General features: G+C 42.1%; 1 protein-coding gene across 7 annotated transcripts in view; it reads left to right on the forward strand.

The window, feature by feature from the left end:
• Positions 1–22,528, forward strand: part of garnl3 (GTPase activating Rap/RanGAP domain like 3) — a 451,733-nt gene that overhangs the window by 334,693 nt on the left and 94,512 nt on the right. For 4 of the 7 annotated variants that reach the window (XM_043720251.2, XM_043720250.2, XM_043720249.2 and 1 more), the window contains exons 14-18: positions 1,831–1,937; positions 8,251–8,366; positions 9,838–9,870; positions 15,663–15,767; positions 18,803–18,877. In XM_043720251.2, coding sequence (XP_043576186.2) covers positions 1,831–1,937; positions 8,251–8,366; positions 9,838–9,870; positions 15,663–15,767; positions 18,803–18,877 — 436 coding nt within the window. The remainder of the gene's footprint in view (positions 1–1,830; positions 1,938–8,250; positions 8,367–9,837; positions 9,871–15,662; positions 15,768–18,802; positions 18,878–22,528) is intronic. The other 3 variants (XM_087998395.1, XM_087998393.1, XM_087998394.1) reach the window with 1 other exon arrangement.

A 22,528-nucleotide genomic window follows, 5' to 3' on the forward strand; every position in this document is an offset into this window, starting at 1 on the left:
TGCTGACCACAGCAGAACCACACACATGAGGCAGGAAGTAGAGGTGAAACATCTCCTTCTGTGTAGAAAAGGGTAGGGAAAGTCAGACCACAAAACCCACTTTGGTGATTTCCTGAACCCCGCCCTCTCACGAAACACCATCACTGTATCCCAAGGAACTGTGAGCAATTCCAAATTACAGGCAGTAGTGCTGAGAACAACCCAAGGCCTGATGCTATTTTTCACAGTCGCATCTTATTTGTTGCGAGTTTATATACTCCACTTTACCAATCATTTCTCTTGGCTGCTGCATTGCATCCCAGAAAGAAATTGAAACTCCTGCAAAGTGAAGTCCTGATAGCATCTTGCTGATCACCTTGACATTCTCAGAAAGCGTAAGGACAGTGAGCAAAGAAATGGCAGATGGAATACAATGTGCGAAGGTGTGAGGTTATGCACATTGGTAGAAAGAATAGAGATGATTTTACAACCAGGTAAAGGCTTCAGAAATCTGAAGCACAAAGAGACTTGGGAGTCCTACTTCATGATTCTCTGAAGGTTAACATGCAGATTCAGTTGGCAGTTAGGAAGGCAATATGTAAGCGTTCATTTCAAGAGGTTCAAATAGAAGAGCAGGGATGTACAGCTGAGCTTGTGTTAGGCTCTGGTCAGACTGCATTTAGAATATTGCGAGCAGTTTTGAGACCCATACCTAAGGAAAGATGTGCTGGCATTGGAGAAGGGTCCAGAGGAGATCTACAAGAATGATCCTGGGGATGAAGGGCTTATCATATAAGGAGCAGTTGAGAACTCTGGGTCTGTACTCAATGGAGTATAGAAGGGTGAGTGAGGATAGCATTGAAACTTCCAAGATATCACAATACGTTAATGTTTTGTGAGTTCTGAAGAAGGGTCACTGCACCCAAAATGTTAACTCTGATTTCTCTCCACAGACCTGCTGAGATTTTCCAACAATTTCTGTCTTTATTTTTGTTTATCATTTCCAGCATCTGCAGTTATTTTTATATCACATTTTGTTAATTACTTTAAAAGCAGTAGGAACTCCATTGTATACAAGTACTGTCAGCTAGTTACATTAGAGTGCAGAAAAAGAAATGGAAAATTACAGAAGCTAGGACAGAGTAGACATGGAGAAGAGGTTTCCACTAGTTGGAGAGACTGGGAACTGAGGGCACAGCCTCAGAGTGAAACAATGACATTTTAGAATGAAGATGAGGAGGAATTTCTTCAGCCAGAGAGTGGTGAACCTATGGAACTCACAGAAGGCTGTGAACACTAAGTCACTGAGTGTATTTAAGACAGCAATAGATAGGTTCTTGATTAATATGGGGATCAAGGATTAAGGGGAGAAGGAAGGGTTATGGAGAGGAGGCAGGAGAATGGGGTTGAAAAATACATCAGTCATGATTGAATGGTGGAGCAGACTCAGTGGGCCTAATTCTACTCATATATCTTATGGTCTCATGGTCAGTTGTTAAGTGTGATGTACTTGTCATTTTTTTAACTTAATGTATTCATACTTCAGTTGATAATTCCATATCAAACATTGACATCCCACACCCAGTGAGATTTCTCTGTCCACCAGTGTGAAGATTGGATTGATTGATAATCAACATATTGTTTTTTTTTGTGATTAGTCCTGTAACTCTTAGCTGTTTATTATGTGTTGCAGTTGGCAGTCAAAACTATTTGATTCCTTTTACCATAAAAAGAGGAAAATATTTAATGATATGAAAATGTAACATTGTCGAGCTAAATTTTAAGGCACGAGCATAACAATGAGTTCCATCTTAATTCTAACAACATTTACTGATTTCGGTTTCTCTACAGACTTAAGATATTTTCTGAAGAAAGTGTCCCACTGTTTGGACCTCCTCTCCCTTCTCCGCCAGTGTTTACAGATCATCATGAGTTCAGGGACTTTGTTTTAGTTAAATGTAAGTCTGCTGCTGCTGCTGCTGCTGCTGCTGCTTATGCTCAGAGTGCCAGTGTATGATCTGTGCTGAAACCGTTATGAGGTGGATGGGGGGGAAATGATTAGAAATACAAATTAATTTTAGTGGTTGAAAAGCCTAAGGCAATTAGAGCCAAGCTATGACACGGGATGACCTTCCTATCATTGGGCTTTGGTCATGCTTGGTTGTTCCTGGGTGTACTTGTCACCCTAGCTAGCTTGATCTCATATAAACCATAATATCTCTGATCATGAAGATCTTTCTCAATCCACTCCTCTTACACAAACCCGGGTTGTCATTACTTACCTGCTCACCTGGATGTCAGCTTGATTGCCCATAGTTTACCTCTTCCAATTTAACGTCCACGAAATCCCAGAAAAGCCTCCTGAAAGAAAGCCACATGACTGTATCTGCTCGAGTTCTGGTTTGTTTCCTTTGGAAGTGAGGAAGGGAATGATATCACACAGATCAGGATTGCTTCAAAGATTTCTCACTTTAAAAACTAATGAATATGCAAAGAAGATTTGGGAAGGACAGCTTTTAAGGAATGAGTTTGTTTGATTCCTCATGTGGAATATGTAGTAGAATAGGAAATAAATATGCTAATGATGATGATTTAAATTATGAAGATTATCTGACAGAAAGGAGGCAGAAACATGTTGTTGAGACTTGAAGAGGAGCAGGAGAAACTGCTCTCGTCAGTGCAATGTAGATCTTAGTGCAATGAAAGTGCTTACAGTGTCACAGAGAACCTTAGTCTAAGGACAGACTAGGGATGAGAGAGACTCTGGGCAGCTGCAGCCTCTCACTGCAAGTGTAGACACTCAATGTCTTGGAGAAGCAGGAGTGGACAGATTCCATGAAGGCTCAATCAGCGGGCAAGAGTCATGACAAAAGCATGATTCATGGATTTAGCTGGAAGACTTAGACACTGTGGAGCGTGCAAGACATGGTAACTGTGAAGTCTCTAAGACCTGGTTACCGTGGAGTCTTCAAGACATGGTCACTGTCGAGTCTGCAAGACCTGGTTACTGAGGAGTCTGCAGAACTGGTTACCATGGAGCCTGGTAACTGCAGAGATCTCTCAAAACAGAAGAGGTTAGGGCCACATTTCTAAACTGAGGAAACATGTCTTCCGCTCAGAGTCTCTATTCAAACAGACTTCTTGATTTGAATAACTAGAGCACTACTAGGGCACAGGGTGACGTGTTTTATGATATTTTCAATTTGGGAAAGCTTGGTTAAACTTGTCCATTCCACTAGCACTTTGTACGATGCACCTTGAAGAAGGAATTCTGTGTTAAAGGTGCTAGGTAAATACACGTTGTGGTTCTCAGTCATTGGTGTGTAAGTTAGAGACTGACTTTTTAGACATCGTTTCATGTTCTTATGGTAGCTTCTCAGCATGTGTTACCAATATTGTGCATTAGTCATTGGTTCAGGGGACATGTGGTTTTGAAATTGTTCATGCCATAATTCAGTGGAATCCCATTTATATTTTCGCCCTATATTGAGTGACGCCACGTTAAAATGGACAAGGTGAATCACCGAATGTGAATCACTTTAAAAGTAGCAGGAAACCCAATTTCAATAAAAGTACTGTTATCAGGTTACATCAGACTGCAGGATAAAAATGGAAAATTATAAACATAGCTTTGTAATACTATGACTAATTGAAGAAGCAGAGTTCACCTTATAGGTCTTTCCCCTCAGCATGTAGACTGTTGATTGACATGGGCAGTACACTCGAATCAAGATGCAGGTTTCTTCTTCTTGCGTGGCTGTCTTTTGTTCAGATCTAAACAGAAGTAAAGTTGTGGACGTTTTGAAGAGGTCAGTTCACTTGGTTTAGTTTAGTTTCTTCACCACAATAAGCAAAATCCCTAACTTCCACCCACAGCATTCGAGCATTTATTCAAAATGTTTCTACCAAGGTATACCTGCAGGGCCAGGGATAATAAATATACTTGTGGAACAACGCAAGATATGCAGATAAAAGTAATCAACAGCACAATGGTTAGAGCTGGAGGTCCCAAGCCAGTTGAAAGCACCCATTTCAGTTTTCAATCTTCCTTTCTGCTTAGGATCCTTTTTTAAATTCACTCATGGGATGAGGGTATCACTGGCTAGAACAGCATCTACTGCACGTCCCTAATGGCCCAGAGGGCATGTAGGCCTGACCAGATAAGGATGGCAGTATCCTTCCCTAAAGCACATGAGTGAACCAGATGAGCTTTGCCCCAACAATGAATTCATGGTCATCATTAGATTCTTAATTTAAATTCCACCTTCTGCTGTGATGGGATTCAAGCGTTGGTCCCCGGAATGTTACCTGTGTCACGGGATTAACAGGCCAGTGATAATACCTCTAGGCCATCACCTCCCCATTGTTACCAGGTGCTAGTGCTTTCCACCACAATCATCAGGCTGAGCATACTCGTGCTTAACAGTACTCACAGGCAGAATCAGTTCCATGCCTTCATTTTATTAGCGAAGGGACTTTGCTACTTGTAATTTCCTCTGCTGTATTGATGTAAGTTTCAAATCATTGTCGAGTGATTTTAACATTAAGATTGATTCAGCTCTATAATTACGGTATTTCCACAAGTAAAATACAGCTTATTATGAGAGAAATTTGAACCATTACACCATTCCTTATTTTGCTTAGTTTAAATTTTTGTGGCATCTTCCAGATTGAATCATCCATTCATATATTCAAAAAACATGACATCATGTTTCCTACATATTGTTCGCTCACCTTAGGAACTTATTCTCAAATGCAGGTGGAATAAATAGGGCATAAAATGCTGTAATAGTATCATACAGCACGGAAACAGACCCTTCGATCCAACTGGTCCATGCCGACCATGGTCCCAAACTAAACTACTCCCACCTGCCTGTGTTTGGCCCATATGCCTCCAAATATTTCCTATTCATGTACTTATCCAAATGTCTTTTAAATATTGTAACTGTACCCAAATCCACCACTTCCTCTGGAAGTTCATTCCAAACACAAACCACTCTCTGTGTAAAAAACGTTGCCCTTCATGTGTTTTTTTTTAAACCTTTCTCCTTTCAAAGCTTCCTTCAGAAAAGCTGCTTTTTGAAGTGTACACGGAACTCAGGCCATTTTATGGCTGAAAGAGAATGCAGGTCCATCAAGTGATGTTCAATGGCTGAGAGTCATAGAGATGTACAGCATGGAAACAGACACTTCAGTCCGACTCGTCCATGCTGACCAGTTATCCAAAATTAATCTAGCTGTATTTGCCAGCATTTGGTCCATATCCCTCTATTCATATACCAGTTGACTTTTAAATGCTGTAATTGTGCCAACCTCCACCACTTCCTTTGGCAGCTCATTCCATACACGCCCCACCCTCTGTGTGAAAACATTGCCCCTTAGGTCCCGTTTAACTCTTTCCCCTCTCACCCTAAACCTATGCCCTCTAGTTTTGGACACCCTGACCCTGGGAAAAAGACCTTGGCTATTCACCCTATCCGTGCCCCTCATGATTTTATAAACTTCTATAAGGTCACCCCTCAACCTTCACGTTGTAGAGAACATTGTGCCTCTTCCCTATAGATTAGAGTGGTGCTGGAAAAGCACAGCAGTTCAGGCAGCATCCGAGGAGCAGTGAAATCGACGTTTCGGGCAAAAGCCCGACATAGCTCAAACCCTCCAATCCCGGCAACATAGTTGTAAATCTTTTCTGCACCCTTTCAAGTTTAACAACGCCTCTCCTGTAGCAGGGAGATTCAGTCAACTATCTTTTCAGTTATCCCACAGTACAGATTTTCTTCAAGGTACCTGTCCAGTTTTACCCTGGAATTTCACATTGCCATCTCCTACAGCCTCCTACAGAAAATGTTTCCAAAACCTGACGACACTTGCATTTCCTTTCCCTCAGCCCACACTTTGATTCTGTCTGGTTCTCCTGCCTTGTACCAAGTCAGATAGCTGGATCTGATCTTTATACATCATATTCATTTGAAAACCTGAATCATATTCCCCACCAGTTTTTTCAGCTGTTGCAGTTTTTGGAGTATTTTCTCCAGCTCCTTTATCATTTAAATGTTTTCTTCCACAACTCCGATCAGTTCTGATATGTCAGTAGTTGCTCATAAATCTTGCAATCCTTACCTGTTCTATATCATTACATTGCATTCATCTGCATTCAACTGCTTATTTTCTGTCCACCTCTGGAAGTATGAGAGAGATGCTCTGTTTCCGTGTTAACTATGTTTGAAAGCATCAGCAATGACCCTGGATCACTTCTGACGAGGCTAAAGAGCAGCAGTCTCCTGATACTGAGCCCAAAAGGTCTCATCACACCAAAGCATCCCAAGAACTTCCCATTCACGCCAAAACCCACCGAATCCAATCACCTCAGCCATAATTTCATCAACCTCAGTGCTCTCCAGCTAATACCTTGTTCACCCATTTTCAAAACATAGTTCCTATGAAGTGTGTATTAAATGTTAAATTAAATCCATGTATATCACACCAATCAAATCCATGTATATCACTGAATTCTTGTCCTTAGCAGAATCTTTTGTTATTCCATCAAAAATATGTGCATTGGCGTGACGTCAATTTTGTCTTGACTTTTACTAACCAATTAATATCTCCCTAAGAATTCCACTGTCTTCTATTTGATACCTTACATATAGAGGTAGATTGATTCTCTCATTACCTCAACAGATGTGTGTTTATCAAAAAAAGTATTGTTTGACAGTTTTGTTTAATGGCTCCTGATGTTTGACTAACTCTAGATTCAGGCATTTGCATTGGAGATATAGCACAGGAAAAGGCCATTTGGCCACACTAGTCCATGGTGGTATGGATGTTTCACTTGAGCTTCCCATTCCTCATGTACCTCTCATCAACCTAATATTCTTTTTCTGCTTGCATTTCCCACCTTAAACTTCGTTGAGATGCCAGATGGCATTGTTTTATTCCTCTTTCACCTAATGCTTGTCATTTGCTTTAATTTCCCTTGGGTTTCTAAATGCGCAGAATTGACTTAGAGTCATAGAGTCATAGAGATGTACAGCATGGAATCAGACTCTTCGGTCCAACCCATCCATGCCAGCCAGATATCCCACCCGAATCTAGTCCCACCTGCCAGCACTCAGCCCATATCCCTCCAAACCCTTCCTATTCATATACCCATCTTTTAAATGTTGCAATTTTACCAGCCTCCACCACTTCCTCTGGCAGCCCATTCCACACACACGCACCACGCTCTGCGTGAAAAGGTTGCCCCTTAGATCCCTTTTATATCTTTCCCCTCTCACCCTAAACCTATGCCCTCTAGTTTTGGACTCCCCTACCCCAGGGAAAAGACCTTGTCTATTTACCCTATCCATGCCCCTCATGATTTTATAAATTTCTATGAGGTCACCCCTCAGTCTCCGACGCTCCAGGGAAAACAGCCCCAGCCTGTTCAGCCTCTCCCTGTAGCTCAAATCCTCCAACCCTGGCAACATCCTTGTCAATCTTTTCTGAAACCTTTTCTGATTAAGAGGGAGGCCAGCATTGCATGCAATATTCCAAACGTGGCCTAACTGAATTTCCCATACAATAAGCTTTTCCTTATATTGATTCATACTATCCTCTTGTGTGGGGTATGAGAAGGGTCCTTGTTTTATCCTGGACAGCTTTCATCACCTTCACTCTAAAAAGTGTTGGCTTTGGCCATCCAGTATTCTGCCTGTGGCTCTGAAGAGATGAACATTCTCCCTTCTGTCCACCCAACTATCTTTTCTTCTCCTTTTTGGTTCTTTACCCTGAACCATATGACCCCATGATGACTCATCCAGCTGATGTCCACTTTGGCTGCCGGTGTGTTGTTCCCTTCTATGGCCACCATGAGGCCAAGTATAGCCTTGTATTTAGACTGCTCCTGTTCACAATACTTTACCCAGGATGGACTGACTCTTTCCGCTCCTGAGCACTACCTGAGCTCCATTCAGCCTCAAGGTATTTAATGCCCCATTGTTAGTGCCATTGCTGCTTTCCTCACTTAGAAACGGCTGGGATTAAGCATACAACTCAATGCATTTAAGAGCCATTTTTCCAGGAGGGCACATGTGAAATTATTGCCCAGAAGTTCTTGCCTTTGTCTTATAGCAACAGACATGGTCAAGACAGGGTTCCTCCAATGGGATCATTGTACCATGGAGACATTTCTAGCCAGATGTGTTGTAACTTTAAATGATAAATCAGCTTTCTGTATGAGACAGTTGACATTCATTGCGTTTTTGCTTGGCTTTAATGTGTCGTTTTCAGTAATAAATGGAGAGAAAGCAACCCTGGAAACCCCAACGTTTGCCCAGAAACGTCAGCGTACTTTGGATATGTTAATACGGTCTCTGTATCAAGATCTCATACCAGACTTGCATAAGGTACAGTGGCTGTTGGTGCATCTTTACTGGCTGCATGTCACAAAATTAATGCATTTTGCATTGACTCCTTACTACTGGCAGAAGACTCTCTTCTGCCAATTGATGTAAACCATTTGCAAGGTTTGAAAATCCAATTAACCAAGAGCATATTTACTTTGATTTATGCCCAGAAATGGATTATGTTCATGCAACTGATTTCTTTCAAAAATATTGAAAGAATATTTGCTGAACTTCAGTATTAACTAATTGTGATCAGTTATTAGTATAGGCAATAATTTGCTGAAAAATATATCTATGGAGAGTTTTCATTTCTTCAAATTTTCCCCTTTACCATTAAAATTATGGCAGATATCTGTACAATACATACAGTGAGTATAAAATGACAACTTGACAAACCAGATGTGTTACTGCACATGTTCAATGCTGCTGTTGACTTGATAATCAGATTTGGTCACTAATTAATTTAGAAAAATGAACACAGAAGGCTGTGGAGGCCACTTCACTGAGTATATTCAAGAAAGAGGTGGATATGTTTTCAGATTTTGAGGGCATCAAGGGGAATGTGGAGAAAGCAGGAGTTAGAGAATCAGCCATAATCAACTTGAATGACAGAGCAGACTCAAAGGCCTCAGTGGCTTCCTCATGCTCCTCGTTTCTCTGTTTCTAGAACGTTTTGTCAGAATAATTGAAATTCTCAATAGAATTTTGACTAGAAAATCTTATCTGAAAATAAATAAAGTATCAACTTTACATTTTAGCGTAAGTTAAGGGGTGGTCCAAGGTGCCGAGTCATAGAATGACCCACTTATAACTGATGGATGTATATTAGCATACTGTTACATTGTTAATACAGCCTTATGGGCACGAGCTGCATTACCCCAAAGATAGTCTCACATAGAGTAAGTCTGCACCATGTATTAGTCCAGAAATTGAGTGATTTTAAATCAGAATCAGAAAATAGAATTAATATTGTAAATCTGTAGCTTCTGACTCACTGCTGTTCAACAGATGACTGTTATCATTGTTGTCCAGTATATTGTAAGGAACCTGCAGTTCTAATGGTCCAAGTTTTTGACAGAGAATTCCTATCAGCAAAGAGTAAGCATACCAGTGACTATAGAAGATACTACAACCCCAAGTTCAGTCTACAGCAAAGGATTTTGAGTTGTATTTGCACGCATTGCAATCTGTTTGAAAAAATATTTAGTTTTAAATATATGAATACTTTTAAAAGGTTGAAGTTGAAAAATTTAGAATATGTTAAAAAGTTGATTTTCTAACAATGTGTAGTATTATTCAATTGCAATAATTAATGATGTCATATATTGCTGTTGTTTAGACAATTCGTTGTTATGAATTTGTTTTTATCATAAGTTAAGAATACATTCGCTTCCTGGTTTAGCTATAACTTTGTTTCTGATGTGTGCATAATGCAATGAACCACTCTTCTATGTCACATTTCTTCCTTTAGGAAATGAATGAAATCCAACTAGGCTGGATAACAGTGAGATAATTTATCTTTTCCTTTTGCATCCGAATGCATCAGTGTTACTTCTTGTAAACGAAGACTGGCAATTTTAATGTATTCTAACAGCATCCGAAGTAATGCTAGCCAAACAAATATTAATCCTTTGAGACCAAATTTACTGAGTATGAGTTTTCAAATTGTGCACACCTCCACCGACATATTTGAAACTTGAACCGGATGGAATCACCAGAATATTTCTGTTCACATTCCTCTCCAAACTGAGCATCAAAATTAGGAAAACTTTAAAGCTTAGACTGCTGATGCAAAACAAAAACTGTCCTCAAAGGTTTAATATTGCTTTGTCCATGTTAATAATGTTCATTGTTCCATCTAACTGCATCTGCCACTTTAACATGGTTTTTGAAAGTGATTAACTGTGTGCCATCATCCTATCTCTAACTGAAAGAAAAATTGCATTTATAAGATTAAACCTAGCCAAGCCACTAGCACTATTGATCATTGTCACGGGTGGAATCGGTGCCCATTGGATAAAGGAGAAAGAATTGAGCCAACAGGTAGTTGAAGTGAAATCCATGACCAAAGTATGAAGGTGCATCAATATGTTTCACAGTCACATTGTGCATCTTTGCCAGAGCAATAATGAATCACAGGCAGGTGATGGACCCATGAGTACATGTGCCTGTCAGTGCACCAACAGTTCCTCCCCGCTACCCTCTACAGATATCCTGCCTTCCTATTTTTTCTTTATTCACTCACAGGATGAGGGTATTGCTGGCTAAGCCAGTATTTGTTGCCCATCTGTATTGCCCAGAGCGTAGTTATGCATCAGCCACATTGCTGTGGGTCTGGAGTCACATGTTGTCCAGACCAGGTAAGCATGGCAGATTCCTTCTCTGAAGGGCATTATTGAACTAGATGGGTTCTTTTAATGATCAACAGTGGATTCATGGTCAGCATTAGACTCGTAATTCCAGATCATGATTGAACTCAAATTCTACCATCTGCCATGTGGGATTCAAACCAAGTTCCTTCAAGCATTCATTGGATTAACAGTCCAAGCGATAATGTCACTAGCCTGTTTTGGCCCTTTTGGTGAGTCATGACCTGTGTAATGTCATAAAATTCATTGCGACTACAAATAATTTAATATCTCCGTTGCTGCAAATGATTAGCCTAATCTGGACTGTCTCTGCCACAGTTTATGCTAGCTACGTTAAACTCAAACACAGAAGTTGACCACCATAGGGTCAATCTCTGTCTTACAAGGTGGAAAGCTGCCACCATTACATTAAACAAAACCATCTGAAAGGAGTGTCCAAATTCTTACATTGTTTGCTACTGCAGACATTCTTGATCTGTGCTGTGAATCTAAGGTCAAATATTATCCTGTTGTACAAGTTTGATTCTAGGTTAAGGGGACAACTGTTAAAGACTGATACCAATGATGCACTGTTAAATGAGTTAACAATAGTTAGCATTCCATGATGATGCTATGGGAACCCGGTGAAAGACAAATTGTTACAGAAATTAGCATAGCAAGAAATTATGAGTGATTTTAAATCAGAATCAGAGAATAGAATTAATATTGTAAATCTGTAGCAGCACATCCGATAACAAAGTTATTTTATGCCAGTAAGAGATAAACATGGAGAAATATGATACTGTATCATCGAAGCTAAGTTCAGAAACATCATTCCAGATCAGAAATCTTTCATCTTTACACTGTTACCTAAAAATTTTAAATGTGTCTGGCTTGTTATTTCTCATAATGTACTAGCAACATGTCAGTGAATATTGAATAAGATTCCGTCCATGGGACACTGTAAAATTATAAACTGCATTGTTCAATCACAATCAATTGTTTGCCTTTCTCATTTGGTGGGAGATGGGAATCAAACAAGGTTTCTAAAACTGTGACATTAAACAATTTATCTTCTTAGTCAGTGTATTTTGATTAACATTTTGATTGTGAAACAAAGTTAATTTTTCACTGGACACCATAATCCATAGCATTCAATTGTACTGGGAAGATAATGATGGGAGATAATGATGTTGAAATGTGTTTGTTGCTTCCATAACCTCTCCAAGTCTGTTTTCTTTAATTTTTACCATTTTTGGGAGTTTGGAAATGGTGGTAGTTGGGATGGGGGGGTGGGGTGGGGTGGGGATATGAGTTTGCATGTGTATTTGTGCATCAGGCATCCTCTGTGTGTTAATTGGACCATGACAGAGTGGATTGTGCATGGCATGTTGAAGAAAGTGATTGTTGGCGTGAAAGGCCATTTTTCAACTGGACTTTCTTACGGCTCGTTTTCTGGTATTGGAATAAAATAATAATATCCCTCAGATTCCTGCTGCCACAGTGTATCCGAGATTAACTTTCCCTGTGGGGTGTTACCAGTAATGGCTTCAGTGTTAAGAATATGACAGTTTCGCAGTGCTAGAGCCAATGGTGGGGATTTGTGGGTGGGGGTCTCTATTTTCTCAATATGCTTAATAGTAGAATCGTAGAGATGTACAGCACGGAAACAGACCCTTAAGTGCAACTCATCCATGCCGACCAGATATCTTAAATTAATTTAGTCTCATTTGCCAGCACTTGGCCCATATCAGTGGGGACGTTGTTCAAATTGTGTTGGGAGGAGCATCAAGAAGGCTTGAGGTAGTCCCCATCAATCTGACATTGGCACTGGGTGGCATTGCACCATGTTAGACACTGTATGAACTGAAATCATATACTTTCCAAAAGCCCATTATTGCCGGTCCTTTAGAAATTCACTGGGACTGATTTCCCTGGTTTATTTCTCCAGGGTCCTGCTGAAGGTATCTGAATTAGCCATCCTTACTGCATTAGTTTCTGCAGGCAACTTGTCTGGGGAAGCAACAGAGGTCCCCATTCTCACCTGAACTCCAAACACATTCTTCACTTTTCACCTTCCAGAAGGGCCCACAGAATAGGGTTTTTTCTTTCAGCTCATGGGATGTGGGTGTTGCTGGCTGGGCCATGTGAGTCAATCATATTTCTGAGGGGTCTGGAGTCACATGTAGGGCAGACCAGCTAAGGATGGCATATTTTCTTCCCTAAAGGGTATTAGGGAACCTGATGGGTTTTTTTTCCGACAATCAAAGTGGTTACATGGCCACTATTAGATTAACTAGATTAGTTCAAATTTGTGCAGCTTAAATGGGTTGGTCTTGCTAAATTGCCCATCATGTCCAAGGAAGTGCAGCCTAGGTGGATTAGGCAGGGTTGCAGGGATAGGGTGGGAGGGATGGGCCTGAGTGGGATGGTCTTCAGAGGGTCGTGGTGGACTGAATGGGCAAAATGGCCTGCATCCACACTGTAGGGATTCTATGATTCTGTGAACTTGTTATGCAAGACTTTCCTTTAAAAATTGAATTAATCTTTCACTACCTGCCATGGTGTGATTCGAATCTATGCCCACAGATCATTCACAGAGGGTTAGAGCTCGGGCTAGGATTAGGGTTAGGGCTAAGGTTAGGATTAGGGTTAAGGTTCGCCAAGGGATCTGGATTAATAGCCCAGTAGCATACCCTCTACTCTGCTGCCTCTCTATAAGCAGGAACTCTGACTGAAGAAGGGCTTATGCCCGAAACGTCGATTCTCCTGCTCCTCGGATGCTGCCTGGCCTGCTGTGTATTTCCAGCACCACATTTTTCAACTCTGGCCTCTAGCATCCAGTCCTCACTTTCTCCTGATTCTTCATCCCTCTGCCTTGACCAGTCTCCCTTGGCCACTTAATCTTTGTTATATAACCAACATAGGAGGCACTAGGTACAACTTTAATGAATGGAAGTAGCAGTTGTTGTTGTTTTGCCCTTCCAGCTCCTTCTGTCCTTTACTTCATAAATATGTCTTGCTTTTTTTTTGTTACACTCCAACTGTCTTGTGGCCCGATGCTATGATTCCTAGCTTTGCAAGGTGGGTGGTTGACATATTTAATTTATCAGCATCTACTTGTGTCTTATCTCTGATGGCTCCACACTGAGTCCTGATTATTCCACCCATGTTCTTGGTCACATTGATTTGACCTTGAGTGGAAAACTGGCACCTCCCTTGTTAACGCTTCCTTTGTTTCCTCTGGACGAGCAGAAACTCCCTGGAATAAATATTGGGAAGATCGACATTGTGATGATCTTCAATCATTGACACCAATATTAAAATCAGTGTTTACAAAGACAGAACATATTAGAAATGTTATTGTCTAGCTGGAGGACTGTTCACAATAGGACAGTGTTGGAAAGGAAGAATATTACTACACAGTCCTTGTGTTCTGTTTAGTCCTTTTTCTTCTATAGGTGACTACTTAACCAGAAAATAGATTTTTGCTCATGCAAACATATCTTTGCTTTCTGATTGGTTTAAAGTTGAGTAGTTTCATATACTGTTGGTTATGATGCAACGATAAAGTAAGTTCATCCTCTTTCAACCTTAGGCTGTCAGTTATAAAGACTTACCAGGGCTAATTCCCTCTGCCTCTATGCAGCAAGGTAATTTTATCCAGTCTTTTTTGCAGGAACACCCTGGCTAGATAGTTTCACTAAAACATAAATTACCCGTATATAAAATAATTTGCCACTTTTAGATGGGTTGTTAAACTGCAGTAAGAGTCATTGAGATGTTCAGCGTAGAAACACCCTTCGATCCAACTTGTCCATGCTGACCAGACATCCTAACTTAATCTAGTCCCATTTGCCAACACTTGGCCCATACCCCTCTAAACCATTCCTATTCATATACAAATCCAGATGCCTTTTAAATGTTGCAATTGTACCAGCCTTCACCACTTCCATTGGCAGCTCATTCCATACACGCACCACTCTCAGTGTGAAAACGTTACCCCTTAGGTCCCTTTTAAATGTTTCCCCTCTCACTCTAAACCTATGTCCTCTAGTTCTGGACTCCCCCAGTGGAAAGACCTTTCCGTGTCACTCATGATTTTATAAAATTCCATAAGGTCACCCCTCAGCCTCCGACGCTCCAAGGAAAACAGTCCCAGCCTATTCAGCCTCTCCCGAGAGCTCAAATCCTCCAACCTTGGCAACATCTTTGTAAATCTTTTCTGAACCATTTCAAGTTTCACAACATCTTTCCAATAGGAAGGAGACCAGAATTGCACGCAATATTCCAACAGTGGCCCAACCAATGTACTGTACAGCCGCAACATGACCTCCCAACTCCTGTACTCAATACTCTGACCAATAAAGGAAAGCAAATGCTGCCTTCATTATCCTATCTACCTGAGACTCTACTTTCAGGGAGCAATGAGCCTGTACTCCAAGGTCTCTTTGTTCAGCAAGTCGTTTATGGATAGGTCACAAAGAGCCAAGAAATTGGAATAAGGATTAATTTTCACAGCTTCACGTTGTAAGAAAGGCAAACTGAAAGAGGGAAGCTTGTTGACAGAGACGTGTTGGAGATTTCATTTGTAATAATTCTGAAGCCTTGTCTGTGAAGACCCAGTAACATCTGAATAAGTAACAATTGATTCAAAAGGCCCAGCTCCCTGTGTCTTGTTGGTTTATACACAGCTGCGATTGTCCATGAGGCACATGGAAGGACTCTGAGTGACTCACTGATGGGATGCTGCTGCCAAATATTGGGTGTTGCTGCCATTTAAACATTCTCCAGGAAGTAGTCATAACTATATCAGGTCATAGTCTCCCTAGATAAGGGACAATAGTGGCATGTCGTGAAAACCTGGAGGTTAATCTCCTTAGTTAATTGAAGGAACAGTTGTGAACCTGTGCCGAGGGTTTAATTCTTCCTTGTGTTATATATCCAGAATATGTTAAATCGGAGGTCATTCAGCGATGTGTTGCCAGAATCCCCGAAATCAGCTCGGAAAAAGGAGGAAGCACGTCAAGCGGAATTTGTCAGAGTGGGCCAAGTGAGTCAAACTCGATGCACAAAACATTCTCATGGAGCAAAATGCTAGTTTCGTTAGTCGTTATTTAATTTGACCCGCTCATATTGTGGGCTATGGCACATCCTTAGTTGTTTGTCCTTGTAACGCAATGTCACTTGCATTGCAACTATTAACCAATCAGAATGGAGATTATGATGGCATTGCTTTGTCTGCAGTGAGGAGATTTTGCATCACCATCTGACACTGAGAGTTTCACCTCAGCGTGATCTTTTTTTCTACTTGTCTGGATGGCTGCCTGATTGGCACAATGGCAGCAGTTTGTCAACTGAATTTCAAAATTAGTTTCCTGCTATAACTTAAACAGGCAACCAGGAACATTCCTAGCGCTTTACAGCATGAAGTGGAGAACCATTTAAAAAGAAGCAGCAATATTTGATGAAGTATAGCACCAGCATTGCAGCTTTCCTGGTTTTTCATCTGTTTGTCAATTAGGTGATGGTTGCCTCTGATTTAATGTTAAAGTGTTTTGTACGACACGCATTGATGCTGGATCGAAGGGATCCAAACGTTGCTGAATCCCAGTATAACGAAGATACTTTTAAACGCAGTGCTTCATCTTGCCTTTCCTTAGACAAGACAAAAACAAATTGGTGTATGGATTCAGTCTTATATTTATAAGGCAGCACCAGAGAGAGACTGCTGGAAGCTATAGCACTAAAGCAGACCAGGATATGTTTGGATGACATTTATTGACCTATTCAGTGAGTTGACAGGCAGGCACAGACCAGCTGGACTATCAGGCTTACCCTTAATACCATGGTCTCTGAAACATCGTAACTGAACATCACTTAGTTCCCCCTCCTGGTCGTGTGATCTCTGTTCCACTTCCTTTTTTATTTATTCCTGGAATGTGGATGTCACGGGCTGTGCCAGAATATGCTGTCTATCCCTAAATGACTTTGAGAGGGTGGGGTTGAACTGCCTTCTTGTACCAATGCAGCTCTTGTGGGCATAGGGGCATTTCAGTGCTGTTAGAGAGGATCATCACCCAGTTATTGAGAGAGAATGGTGATATATTTCCAGGTCAGGATGGTGAGTGGCTTGGAGGAGAGCTTGCAGATGGTGGTGTTCCCATGCATCTCCAGCCCTGGTCCTTTGAGAAGGTAGAGGTCATGGGTTTGTAAGATGCTGTCTAGGAACCATGGTTGATTAGACTACTTACAGTGTGGAAACAGGCTCTTTGGCCCAATAAGTCCACACTGACCCACCGAAGCGCAACCCACCCAGACCCATTCCCCTACATTTACCCCTTCTCCTAACACTATGGGTAATTTGGCATGGCCAATTCAGCTAACCTGCACAGTTTTGGACTGTGAGAGGAAACTGGAGCACCCGGAGGAAACCCACGCAGACACGGGGAGAATGTGCAAACTCCACACAGAGAGTCGCCTGAGACGGGAATTGAACCCGGGTCTCTGGCGCTGTGAGGCAGCGGTGCTAACCACTGTGCCACCGTGCCACCCACTAGCAGTGGGTCTTGTAGATGGTACATACTGCTGCAACTGTGCACCAGCGGGGAAGGGAATGAATGTTTAAGGTGATGGGTGGGACTCCGATCAATGTCCCTGACATGTTGGTTGCCCTTGTGGAGTCGCACTCATCCTGGCAAGTGGAGAGTATTCGATCAGGAAACTGTAACAATAATTGTGCTGACTTACTCTAATGGATTCGCATCAAAACTTTGATAACAAGCAAGAACTCATGGGAGCCATTCATTCCCTAATTTTGCCAACAGCCATTTAGTCTTGGTGTCAAGTAAGGGCACCCCTTCCTGATCAGGTTTGAAACCCTCCAACGTGGTAAGGAATATTATTGCTGATCCCGAGCAGCTGCTGAGAGGAGCTTGACCCTACAGCACACAGCGGCCTGAAGCTGTTCCACACCAGATGGTCCAAGGTTGTAGCTTTTTATTAAAAGGATGAACAGCAAAGGATTTCTGGAGCTCATTCTTAATTCATTCTTTTCTCTAAAGTTGTTTTAATTGAAATGCTTATTCCCCCCTCTCTCTCTCCTTCCCCATGTTTTATGCTCTCTCTTTAAATTTGCACAAGTTACTTATAGAATCCCTAAAGTGTGGAAGCAGCCTCACGAGTCCACACTGGCCCTCTGAAGAGTACCCCATCCAGACCCACCCCCGTATCATATCCTTTTAACCCAGCATATCCCATGGCTAACCCACCTAACCTGCACAATTTAGTATGGCCAGTCCACCCAACCTGAACATCCCTGGACTGTGGGAGGAAACCAAAGCATCTGTTGGAAACCCACACAGACACAGGGAAAATGTGCAACCTCCACACAGACAGTTGCCCGAGGCTGGAATCGAACCTGGGTTCCTGGTGCGGTGAGGCAGCAGTGCTAACCACTGAGCCACCATGCCGCCCCTTTGGTGTACCATTTTCCAGAGAGAGAGAGCCCACGTGTAGGATTGCACGCACCCCAGTTACCTCTCAATGCTGATAACGGCATGTACCTGGCCTCCGCACAGTGTCACTCCCCTCCCATTGTGTTGGACTAAGGACGTCTACACTCTCTCCCTCCCCATCTCAGTGTGTTCACACTTGTGGGCTCCCTTGTGAAAATCTGATCCGTAAGGCAATGCAGCCTTGCAAATTATGTTGTCCTCTTTTCATAATATTCACCATGTAGCAAAATGTTACTAACTTTACAGCATCACTGATTCTACCAGCTGACAGAGCGATGTAGAATAAGAGCAGAATTTGATCCCCTGCTTCTCTTCTGTTATGTTGCATTGGCCTGACAAAACGTTCGCTGCTCCACAAATAAAATCCCCAGAGCACTTGGCTTTTGGTCTGAATATCATGTGATGACAGTGGTGGTTGCCAAGGTGATTTTGTGTCAATGTTGTGATCCCCTGCACTGTGGTCCCAGTGCTTCCCCCTCGCCCAGACCCCCTGCGCTCACTGTAACAATGCACGCCCTGCCAGCACTGAAAAGCAGTACAGTATTAGACAACAAATGCTCTTTCTGCTCAGGCCCTCAAGCTGAAGACAATCGTCAGAGGCGATGCTCCCACGAGTTTGGTAACCACTGGCCTGTACAGGAAAGAGGTGAGCACATTATTTATTTTTCTCCCTTCTACGATTCAGATGAAACTGCTGAAAGGTTTAGCTAACACCCATTCCCTCTTGTGTTTAATTCAGCGAAGTTGAAACATTTGTCATACTTCTGAGTTGTGGAGATGTTCTGGCAAAGAAGGAGGCCATTCAGCCCGCCTTGTCCAAACCGACTCTCTATACAGTCTCCAGGCAGCCCCATTCACCTGACCTAGCCATGTAGTCCTGTACACTTACTTCTCTCAAGGTGTGCCAGTTTCCTTTTGAAATCATTCATTATCTTTACCCCTCATTGCATAAAATGTTCTTCCTTCTGTCCTCACTGCATTTCTTGCCCAAAACCTTAAATCGGTGCTCCCTGGTCATTACCATGAGCTACTGCTGATGGCTATTCCTTGTATTCCTTATGTAAGTCTGTCACAGTCATGTACATTGTTATCAAATCTTCACCTAATCTCTGTTGCTCCAACTCAACCTTGTTACCAAAATCCCTCACACCGAAAATATTCTCGTAAATGTCTTCAGCAGCCTCTTAAGGACCTTCCTTAAGGATGGTGACCAGAGCTGCATGCAATACTTTAGTTATGACCTAACCAGAGATCATTATAACCTCCCTGCTTTTGTACTTGACTCCTCCATTTGCGAAGCCAATGATCTAGTGTGCTATGCTGGCCACTCTCTGATTATGTCCCGCCATCTCCAAAGATCTATGTGCGTGACTCTCTGTCTTTCCGCTCTTGTATGTTCCTCAGAACTGTGCTGTTGATTTTGCGTCTCCCTATCCCTTTTGTCAAAATGTATTACCTCTATATCAAATTCCATCTGTGACTGCTGGTATCGCTTGCCCAAGCCGGATTCTGTAACAGTCTGTTGGGAACATTCTCATAGTTTTTCACACCTCCACTATCAATAATGATTTGTTAAATTTTATTCCTTATTCCAATATCCTAGCCATTCATATATTTCACATCAATAAAAGCCATTGCTCTTGCTTTGTCTGACTCTCAGGTAACAACTTTCAGAAATTCATAGAGTCATGCACGGAAACAGACCGTTCAGCCTAACTCATCCATGCTGACCAGGTTTCCTAAACTAAATCCGTCCCATTTTCCTGTGTTTGGCACATATCCCTCTAAGGAGAAAGTGAGGTCTGCAGATGCTGGAGATCAGAGCTGGAAATGTGTTGCTGGAAAAGCGCAGCAGGTCAGGCAGCATCCAGGGAACAGGAGAATCGACGTTTCGGGCATAAGCCCTTCTTCAGGAGGGCTGAAGAAGGGCTTATGCCCGAAACGTCGATTCTCCTGTTCCCTGGATGCTGCCTGACCTGCTGCGCTTTTCCAGCAACACATTTCCAGCACATATCCCTCTAAACCTTTCCTATCCATATTCCTGCAAAAACAGCTGTCTGATTGGAGGGCACCATGGTGATGGATGGGATGTACTGGAAAGGCTGACCATTATTAGTTCAGGTATGTCCCTGCTACCCTCTGGATTGCCTCCAGGTTTCTATAGGAAGTGAAGTGTTCCAACGAACCTCAGCACAAGTCATCCAGTCTGAGAAAAAGCCACCTACTGTGACTTATTATTTCCTGTCTTTAAGCCAATGTTTTATCAAGCCGTCACTGAGTCTCCTATTATATGACCCTTCATTTTGTTCACCAGCCTTTAATTGGTACTTTACCACAGAACCGTCACAGCACAGGAGACCACTTGGTCCATCGTGCTTGTACCTGCTTGTTCAAATGAGTCTTTTTCAAAGGATTTCTTAAAATCAATATCAAGAACATCCATCGCATTGCCTTCATCAATGTTATATGTTAATACATCAAAAATTCAATTAAAATTTGAACATAATCTGCCTTTTACAAATCTATGCTGGCTATCTCTAATTAACTCAAATATACCTCAAGCGCTAGCAATTTCTTTTCCCCTGACTGTTGATTCTAAATGTTGCTCACTGGTGGATGTGAAAATGACCAGCGTTTGGCTTCCAAGGACCCCTCCCACCCTCCTTAAACAGAGGAGCCACGTCTGTTGCTCTTCAGTTGTCTGATACCTCCTTAATACTTTGGGAAGGCAAAATTATGACAAGGCTTGCCTCTGTCTCCACTGCCACTTTCTTTCGAAACAACAACAGAAATTGCTGGAGAAACCCAGCAGGTCTGCCAGCATCCGTGGGACGAAGCAGACTTAACATTTTGGGTCCACTGCCTCTTCATCAGAATTGACCACAGCTAGAAAAAGTGTTATTTATGGTGAAGGCAAGGCTGGGGTTGGTGGGGGAGAGATAAACCTAGAGAGTGTGATATGAAAGTGGTAGACAAATATGGCGGGGAGTATTGATAATAGGCCAGTCCATAATAGAGTAAAAAAAAAAACTGCAGATGCTGGAATCCAAGGTAGACAAGCAGGAGGCTGGAAGAACACGGCAAGCCAGGCAGCGTCGCGAGGTGGAAAAGTCGATGTTTCAGGATCGGAGAAGGGTTGCACACCCAAAATGTCGACTTCTCCACCTCCTGATGTTGCGTGGCTTGCTGTGTTCTTCAAGCCTCCAGTCTGTCTAGTCCAGAATAGAGGCTGAGTAAGTGATAATGGATTTGAGAGTAGGAAAGAATTAATAGGATGTGCTGAAAGTGACCCATGTAGGCCTGGAAGTGGGAGAGAATTGGTTGGCTATTGCTAAAAGCAAGTCATGTCATGACAGAACCTAATGTGAGAGTGGGTACAAAAAGCATGGAAGGACAGAATCGGCTCAAAGGTTATTGAACGTGATGCTGAATCCTAGAGACTGCAGGGTCCCCCAGCAGAAGATAAGATGCTGTTTTTTGAGGCTTGTTAGAACACTTCACTTCCTATAGAAACCTGGAGGCAATCCAATGGGTAGCAAGCGACATACCTGATCCAATAATGGTCAGCCTTTCCAGTACATCCCATCCATCACCATGGTCACCTCCAATCAGACAGCTATTTTATCAGGAACATGGATAGGAAAAGTTCAGAGGGATATGGGCCCAACACAGAGAAATGGGATGAGTTCAGTTTAGGAAACCTGGTCAGCGTGGACGAGTTGTGCTGAAGGTTTGTTTCCATGCTGTATGACTCTATGACTCAAGTAAACACTGATACAAAGTGCCCATTAAGTATCCAATACTTCCCTGAGCCTCTAAGCATTTATCACCCCAATTGTCCCTCAAGTACTCCAGCCCACCTCTTCAGAACGGTTTGCTGTATACATGCTGGTGGATAGTTTTTGGATTGCATATTATGTTGATCCAAATTTTATTCGTGTTTTCTGTCTTTGCCAGGCTTAGTTTTTGCTATGATCCTTGTTTGGAGAATTTGTCGGGCATGCACTATGCACCCTCCTCGTATTCATCATTCTCTCTATTTCCTTCATCATGCCAAGCAGACCTGGATGTGATTCCCCACCTTTCCCTCAAGTTGGAATCTGCTTAGTATGTGCCTGAACTTTCTTTCTTAAAGAACACCTACTACATTTTTTGAGGTCAAAACTTGATTCCATTTTCCTGAGCCCAGATGTCTTCTTATCCCGTTGAAGTTATCCCTCTTCCTACGTAGATGTTCTATTTTAAATTGTTCCTGATTCTTCTCCATTGCTAAACTAAAATGTATGGTAGGATGATC

The sequence above is a fragment of the Chiloscyllium plagiosum genome, unplaced genomic scaffold (genome assembly GCF_037043375.1).
Source record: "Chiloscyllium plagiosum isolate Xiang-an unplaced genomic scaffold, Cpla_swu_hap1 HiC_scaffold_21, whole genome shotgun sequence".
In the NCBI taxonomy this organism is placed as follows: Eukaryota; Metazoa; Chordata; class Chondrichthyes; order Orectolobiformes; family Hemiscylliidae; genus Chiloscyllium; species Chiloscyllium plagiosum.